This window comes from Brachycentrus maculatus, unplaced genomic scaffold (assembly GCF_059751285.1).
Source record: "Brachycentrus maculatus isolate JH-2025_06_01 unplaced genomic scaffold, ASM5975128v1 h1tg000242l, whole genome shotgun sequence".
Taxonomy (NCBI): Eukaryota; Metazoa; Arthropoda; class Insecta; order Trichoptera; family Brachycentridae; genus Brachycentrus; species Brachycentrus maculatus.
In genome coordinates, this window is record NW_028280993.1 from 1,397,458 (window position 1) to 1,406,894 (window position 9,437).

Sequence of the window (9,437 nt, forward strand, 5' to 3'; positions counted from 1 at the left end):
TAGTGATTTTCTAAAAATAAATAAAATATCCTAAAAATATTGACTTCATATTAAATTTTTTTTTTTGTGTCTAACTTTCTGCATGAATTCCACAAATATATAAAGTACCCCAAGATTTTTGACTTAAAATTAAATATTAATATTTTTCTTTTGTGTCTAATTATCTGCATGAATTCCCCTTACGAGATTTTTCTTATTTAAAAAAATGTACGAGAGGGTTAACTCATTAATTTATGAAAAGATTGTGGAATTTATCTGCATGCATTAAAATATTAGAAGTTTATGCACGTCGGAGTCCTCCTGATTTCACAATTTAGTATGCAAGTTCCGAGTGTACTGTGTGCAAACTGCAACTGACTGCTACCATTCAGTATTATCCTGAAACCCTCCCCTATTTAGTCTGTTTCGACGTTCCGCTTCATACTTTAGACAGTTAAAAGCAATACCAGCGGATATTAGCATATCATACCGGGTTCTGCTAACCGCCTGATGTTGCTAAATATACTGTTACGTTATCTTAATTTTATCAAACAAGTTAATTTGCATATTTCTTATAGTCACATCTTGTTGAAACTGACGACGTTTGTTCATTTTAAATAGGGTATTTATTTTATAAATTATGGATATATTTATTTCATAAAAAACATAATTGCAAATTTTTATTGGGTCCAAATACTTGTTCTCAAATCTGAATTATCTCCAATTATGGGAGCTATTTTTCATATTATTTTTTTTAACATCTCATCAAAGATGAAGAAGAATGATAAAAAAATAAGTAAGTCTACGGATAATATGTAAAATAACTCCCATAATTGGAGATAATCCAGATTTGTGAACAAGTATTTGGACACACTGAAAATGTTGTAAAAAATTAACTGGTCAAATTATAAGCAAAAATTTTCTGGCGTTTCTCATGTATGTAATTATAATCCAGGATTCGGACCTCACATACTAATAAAAGAGTTTCTGCTCAATAAAAAGCTTCTTTTCATCTCACCAATAGTGTCTCTAGTGAGGTTTTAGTGATTCAATAACAATGTTTCAAAATTGGTTCATATATATAGAACTTCCAAGAATTTGAGTAGTGTGGTTGTTGATAATGGGTAGAATTGGTGAATATTACACGTGTCTAAAGTGATCACTTAAACCAGCGTATGACGGTCGTCAACCCCGCAAAATGTAAAAACCCGTCAAAAAAAAAAGAAATAATGATAAGGTGCTCTCACTACGGTTTCTTCCTAACTAACTTAACTAATCAATCACTAGGCAGAGAGAATAGAACGCAACACCAATCTGTCTTTGCAAACAATCTTCGCTTCCTCTACATAAATGTAACAACATACCAAGCTTTCTTCGATCTTACTGTGTTACCCACCACTTTCGCATCATAAATTTGTTTAACTATCTTTTCTTTACTCATTCGTTTCATATATACAAAAACATCTCTTTTATTTTATTCGATAATATCAAACTAATACGCTAAATTAAAAAAAAACTTTCACTCCTTTCATGAAATGTAATATTTTATAGTGTAGATTTATCCTTAACAGGCGTGAATATTATGAAATGTTGCTATCCGGTTTGGGTGAAACCGCAATCCCCAACCCCCGTTTGCGAATAAAAATGGCTATTTACTGTTTTTATGACGCCAAATATTCATGTATTCAAAGTGGATGGTTCGGGCCTTAATGTTTCAGATTTTTCTTCCCAATTTTATAGTGCTACTTTTTATGTAACATTTTATTTAAATTAAGTGCATTTTTTATGCTAAAACTTCAGCCAGTGTCGGCATATACATACACCAAATGGATGTAAATTTTATTTATTGTTTCGGCATTAACTTTGTGGTAAGACATGTTACAATGATTAAAGAAAACACTTGTTTTTTACCACTTGAGTTTTATTATAGACTACATGTTTCAGAAGTTAAACTTCCATCATTCAGGTCTGTGTAATAACTAAAATATAAAATATAAAATTGTTCTATAAATAATAATTTACATAAAATCCTCGAATACTCAAAATCTAAAATTGATTTATTACAAAAAAGGGGTGTTTATGAAATTTCGTGTGGAGATAGTGATAAAAAATATATTGGCAAAGCTGCGAGAAATTTAAAGATTACAATTAAAGAACATCATAGCGGTCTTGTTAGTAATTATTTTTCGGAATTTGCAAATCACATAATAGATACTAATCACTCATTTCACTCTCATAAATTTAAATTATTACACCTTGTTCCATATAAAGGCCAAATTATGAATTATCTTGAAAATTTAGAAATAAAAAAAAAACCTAAATTCTAATAATAATTTATTAAATAATATATTGTTTCAAAATTCTTCACCTTTGCTTTCCATTTTTCCTTTGTTTTCAAACTCCGCCCCTTGACTAACCCCTTCCCCTTACTTTCCCATTTCCTTATTTATAGAACAATTTTATATTTTATATTTTAGTTATAATACAGACCTGAATGATGGAAGTTTAACTTCTGAAACATGTAGTCTATAATAAAATTCAAGTGGTAAAAAACAAGTGTTTTCTTTAATCATTGGATGTAAATTGTTGAAAATATCGCAACTTAAAGATATTTCAAATTATAATGTAATCGTGGCATCATGATGAATGGTGATAAAAAGAAAGAATGCAAGACTGAGATGAGCATTATCGATGAAGTTAAAAAAGGTTTGTTGAGATGATTTGGGCACTTGGAATGAATGAGTTAAGAAAGAACAGTAAAATACATTTGTGAAGCGGATGTAGTTGGAAATAGATGCAAAGGTACACCGAAGAAAACTTTGGATGTTTGAGTTGGGATGTTGAGGAGTCGGAATGATCGGCAGGTATGTATGAGGAGATGCATGGATGTGGAAGAGGCGAAGATTGTTTGCAAAGACGGAATGGCATTTTATTTTATCTACCTTTCCCTAAGAAGAAGCGGCGTAATGGTTAGTTTGTAAAATAATAATAAATAAAAATAAAAATAAGTAACCGCTTCTACCCCCTCTTCAGCCTTCAACGTCCCAAGGACCCAACTCTAAAATTTAGAATTAGCTTCACATACGGTGTCTGAAAATGATGCGGAATGCATTGAAACACGTGCCAAAAAAGATTTTAAGAAATAGTGGTTTTTACCAAATAAAATTTAAATTAAAAATGATTTTTTAAAATTGAATTTTCATTTTAATACTATTTCACCTGCACCTAGATTTTAAAATATGCATGATCTTTGTGAGTTATTCCTTTACTTGTTCTTCTTCTTATTTTTGTAGATCCTAGGGATCTGTTTGTGTCTCCGCATGTCGCTCTTGGGATGTTGACTCCCATCTGTCTTTCCATATTCCTTTACAACCTTGTAAATTTATTACAATGGTAAAAATAACAAATATGGCCAATTTATAAAACGTCGTTTTTGTGCGAAATCGCCTTAAGAACGCTTAGAAATTAACACCGTATTAAATTAGATATGTTAGATTTTTAAAATTATAGGTATATCGTTTTTTATAGGTAGGTTTAGTTAGGTATGGTAATACGCTTTTTCAATAGTTGAATATCACATAAGTGAGGGAATTTTTCTTTATAAATGGCATATAGGATTATCTGACAGAAGCATCACAGCATTTTTTGTTTTTCTCCATAAAAAAATAAAGATGCTATTTGATAATAATACGGCATGCGTACCTCTGAGAATGGAGGCTTTCTGGTAAAGCTGCTACGGATTTGTGAAAATCTACATTTCATATGCAGTAAAACATACGCTTCCCTCGGATATGTTAATATCCCCAAACATCAGATGACCGGGGAAAGTGGACATTTGTATTTTTGTTAACTTTTATTAGGGTACCGACTCACTATAAACCATAAAGTAAAAATATTGATGCGTTCGAAACTTTATGGATGTTCAAATTATGTAAATATATGGGGAGACTAAAGTGTACTTAGTACTAAAAACATAAAATATGCTTTGTTTTAAAATCACTATAAATATGTTTTTTAACTTAAATATAATGTCTACCGGTTTCGAAGTTAACCGCCTCTTTTTCCATATTAATTATTAAGTATTAATCAGTCTTCAAAAAGAAAGGGTTAGCTTCGAAACCGGTTGACTTTATAATGAAATCATAATAAAATATTTATAGTGATTTTTAATCATAGTTATTTTTAATTATAATAATAAAAATATAAAACCCTTATCCGCACCCCAATGGTGCATAGGGCACTGCTTCATATAAACGCAGTGTTATCTTGATCGTTTACTCATGAAGGAAAGGTGATCAGCCCTCCGCTTCAGGTACCAGTCCAGGGTAAAATTGAATAAATATGACAGTGAAAAAATCACTGATATTTATTTTACCCCCCTTGGGAATCGAACCCGGGACCTCCAGAACGGTAGCCAAGCATGCTGATCATTACACTACGGAGGCGGACATAATTATAAAATGGCAAATCACAGAACTATTGGTTCAAATATAAATTATACATAAAATATGCGTAGTTTTTGGGATTATCATAATAAATTTGTTGAAAAAATTATACAGTGGTACACTGATGGTACAATGGTGGCACGAAATTGATCACCCTATAGGAAAATGCTATAATTTTACAAATGGCGTCCTACGTCAATCATATTTGACATTTGTAAACTAGATAGCTGCAATATACAAACAGAATCAGAGTGGCGCAAAATTAATCATTCGATTTTGTATTTGAATAACTTTAAAAAAAATATATATATTTTGGTGATCTTTATGAAGATGGTCGTAAGCCCCGTAAATCTTCAGACCTCCATATTCTTCTTCATCTATGTTAAGATGTCAAAAAAACAATATGAAAAATAACTCCTTTAATTGGAGATAATCCAGATACGTGAACAAGTAGTTGGACACACTCAAAATGTTGTAAATAAAATAAAAGAGGAAAAACTATTGTAGTTGTTTTACCATACGTATAAAATGCAGTCCAAAATGCAGTCCACCAAGAAATGTCAGTACAAAACTTGAATCTTATAATATCAACTTCGTATAAACTTAGAATGTTTTTTTTAGTATCATAGTACTTATTTTACGAATTTCCGCAATGTTGAAAAATGTAAATGACTTCTCCATTCCACTAAGTTTACTGAATGGAGCGACGCCGACGTTAAGTGAAAATTATTCATGAAATATTCAGGAAAATTAATATTCATCGAGGTAGAGTATCATTGAATATATAATTTACACACATTAAAACATCACGAATATTTTTGAGAAAACGATTTTGAATTTGCTAAAAGGGTTACCTTTTTTTAATTTATTTAAATGTATGGACTGCTAATAAAAACCTCACTGTTTTTTTTTTAACATTATCAATTTTACCGATTCATCTGATAAAAAAGCGATGTATGATAATATTATTTTAAAATTTAATTTTACTCGGTAATTATAACTATTTCTCAAAATCTATTCTGACACACACGTGTTTCGATGCATTTCGCATTACTCTCTTAAACATCGTATGTTGCTGAAATGCATCGAAACAAGTGTGATTATAGATTTTAAGATAGCGGTATTTACCAAGTAATTTTTTTGAAATATTGATAATGGATACATATTACCACAAAAAATGCCGAATCAAATAATTAAATAATGAAGTTTTATTATGACGATATTCTTAGGTTATGTTTTTGTTTATTTATGGTTATATCCATTTAAAAAAAAAAAGTCGTTGCGTATGTATGAGGATATGCATGAATATGGAAGATGCGAAGATTGTTTGCAAAGATGGATAGGTGTGGCGTTCTATTCTCTCAAGATTATGAGATTCACAAATAAAAGCAATGTAAAACATGGAAACATAGTGATGTATATTGTGAAGTTAGTAAAACATGCTTAAGTTATTTTTAAATATTTGTATTTAGTTTTTTTTTAATTATCAACTAATTTTCCATACATTTCTACTTTACAATCTTAAAATTAATTACACTGCTCTCTCCAATAAAGAGTCTACGCTCTTGTAATTAGAGAGGGACTTTCACTTATTATTGTGGGTGATATAATTTTTTTTTTTTTTTTAAATATTGTGTTTCTTTTTCTATTGATCTTCTGCATATATATTGAAAGCTGTCCCACCGCATGCCCAGATCTGATACAGAAGCATCTAGGCTTTCTGACAGATCTGCTCTTGCTAAGCATTTTTATAAACTAAGTTGCGATTGATCTTCTGCAAGTGAGAAAACTTCACTGCTTATTAAAATTCTCTATTCTAATTGCGTCAGCCAATATGGCGGCCTAGGTGAATTCAAGTTCCCGCCATTCCCCGCTGACAGCGACGCCCGGTGTTGCCAGGTGATCGAGGCTTGATACTCGGTGTCAAGTAGGCGGTGCAGTACCTACCCGGGAGACAATTTGTCGAGTGCCCCATTAAACTTTATGGCTACAAAGTTGTAAATATGAAGTGCCTCTGACGACTTTCTTGAAGTTAGGTGCAGGTGCTAAACGAAGGGAGAGTAATAACGGAGGTCTAAGTAAAAGAGTGGCAGGAAGTTTGTGAGCGTCGTTAATCTTATTTTATGCAAAAAAAGTTCACTTTGAAATTAATCATTACTTTTTTGAGTGGACGCAAAATTAAACTACCTAACTAACTAACCATCATGCTGCGTCTTTGTAGAGGTAGGCAGAGAGAAAAGAACGCCACACCAATTTGTATTTTCAAACAATCTTCACCTGTTTTCGAGTATTTTCATGCATATATCTTCTTCAAACCTCATTTGCACCCCAATGGTGCGTAGGGCACTGCATCATGTCGACGCAGTGTTATCTTGGTCGTTAGTTGCACGAAGGTAAGGTGATCAGCCCTGCGTTTCAGGTAACTAGTTCAGGGTGATATTAAATAAATATGAAAGTGAAAACCACGCATATTTATTTTGACCCTCCTGGGAATCGAACCCGGGACCTCCAGCACGGTAGCCAGATGCGCTAACTGCTACACGCTACGGAGGCGGACGTAGTGTAGCGGTTAGTGCATCTGTATATGGACGTAGTTTAGCGGTTAGCGCATTAGGTATATATCATTAATATATACATACCTTTCGTTTATTCCGACTCCTGACCTGACCGCTTTCAAGTATTTGGTAAAACGAAGAAGAAGAGGTTTTCTAAACTTAATCATAGATGGCTGCTGTGAGGTCATGGAATGTCATGAGATTGATCGTATATGTATGACTTCCAAAAATTTGACTAGTGTGTGGATGTTAAGGAGGAACTCGCAAACATTTAATTCAGAAAGCGATCGTCTGCTCGAGGTGTCAAACGTGTCTCCACACACAATTTTAGTTTTTAGAATATATATATATATATATATATATATATATATATATATATATATATATATATATATATATATATATATATATATATATATATATATATATATATATATATATATATATAAATACATCTTTCTTTCTTTTCAGAACCATATACATATTTATTTCGAAGAAAAACTTATTAATTCAATACAAAAAACAGTGTTTTAAGAAAAAAATCAATTACATTAAAGGTTACATGGGTTTAAAGAAAATTAAGTTGCGGGGTATTAATTACGTGACCTTAATCATGGACAGAATGGTGAATATTGTGCGTGTGTAAAGTGATTACTCAACCAACCTATGACAGAGCTTTGTAAATACTACAACTACCATGACGTTTACTATACTACTACTACCATACCGTTACCCCGCAGGGGTATGTAGGAAGGATGGAACGCCACACTCTTCTGTCCTGACATACACTTCACGCCTCCTTCACATCCATACATCTAGTCGTACATACCGTACAGACTTTTGATACCACCAGATTTTAGGTTCTGATTGATCTGATCATGCCAAGTCTTTTTCGGCCGTCCCTGTTCTGTTTTCAGCTCACATTCGATACATATATTTTCTCAGTCATTCTCTAGTTATCCATTCGCTCCACATGTCCATACCACCTTAAAGAACTCTTCCTGTAAATATCCAGAACTCCATATTCTTCTTTATTTATGTTGAGATATCAAAAATATGAGAAGAGTGTGATGTATTTATTATCATTTCCCAAGTACGAATTCTAAACCTCTCAATTTTCACGGAACACATAACCGCATGAAGTGTTTTAAGTATCATTTTGGCAGATAATGAGCGGTTAGGGTGGAACGGCGGTACATTAGTTTAATCACCCTAACGGAGGGTGGTTTTGTAGACACATATTTTTATTATTTACCTTTTAAATGTCAACGTGGAATGACGAGCGAGTGGTCTTCAGGATGAAGAGCTCTCGTAAAATTTAAGCGTTTTAACGACATTAAACCCTAAAGTTTATACGGCTCAGGCGTAAATGTCATATTTAAGGGATGAATTTAAGCAATTTGTATAAAGGCATTTACGAAATTATCTTCGGTGCGGAAAAATGAGGGAAAACGCAACCATTCCTAAAAGGTTTTTTGCGATAAGGCCTTAAAATAATTAAATATGTAATAAAATAAAAACTTCATAGTTTTTACCAAATGTATTTTATTGAAATCTTGTCACTATAAAATATATGTAGAAATAACTAAATATGTAGTTGTTGTTTTATTATACAAAATACAGTTTCACCAAGAAATCAAGTACCTACATAAAAAAAAACCTAATATCATATCGTAATAATGTTTGAAGAAGATATTGAAACAAAATATAAAAATAATAATGCAAAATTAAGTTTTTAAAACAAATCACTCAAAGGTCTGTAAGATAAAGGGTTGCATTATATATAAGCAGTGTTATCTTGAACTTTAAATACACGAAGGAGAAATGATAGCCCTTAGGTAATATTTACGAATAACTTTGTGAAAAACCACTTTTATTTTATTTGACTCCATTGGGAATCGGTCCATTTCAAATTTAAGTTTTACTTGGTAAATTACCATTTTGTCTTAAAATCGATTGTATTACGTGTTTCGATGCATTTCGCACCATTTTCAAACAACGTATGAAAGTGATGCGGAATGCATCGAAACGCGTGTCACAATAGATTTTAAGAAATACCGGTATTTACAAAGTCTCTAATACTAATATTCTCTATATCATTCATATTTAAAGCATTTACTTTATGGTTAGTCATTTTTCCTTCAAACGAGGTCAAAATTAGTACAAGAGTACTTTTTTTTTACTAAAACTTTAATAATATTAGTATATAACCACTAACCGAGATTTTTATGTCTACCGGTTTCGAGACGTACCCGTCTCTTCGTCAGGACAATCACTACCAAAGCATGTAAAAAAACTACACAAATATTTAGCACAACATGTGTTACTAATATTATCAACATTTTTGTAAAAAAATAAATAAGTACTTATACTAATTTTGACCTCCCTGTGAATTAAACCTGTAACATCCAGTTCAGCATGGTAGCTAAACGCACGGCTAAGGCTGACAAATGTATTA

At 31.8% G+C, this 9,437-nt stretch overlaps 1 protein-coding gene across 1 annotated transcript in view; it reads left to right on the top strand.

Moving 5' to 3' along the window:
* LOC148306423 (uncharacterized) overlaps window positions 1-6,338 on the top strand; it is a 79,441-nt gene extending 73,103 nt beyond the window's left edge. The window contains exon 4 of the mRNA XM_088265072.1: window positions 6,254-6,338. Within this exon, the coding sequence (XP_088121198.1) occupies window positions 6,254-6,338 (85 nt within the window). The remainder of the gene's footprint in view (window positions 1-6,253) is intronic.
* The last annotated feature ends 3,099 nt before the right edge of the window (window positions 6,339-9,437 follow it).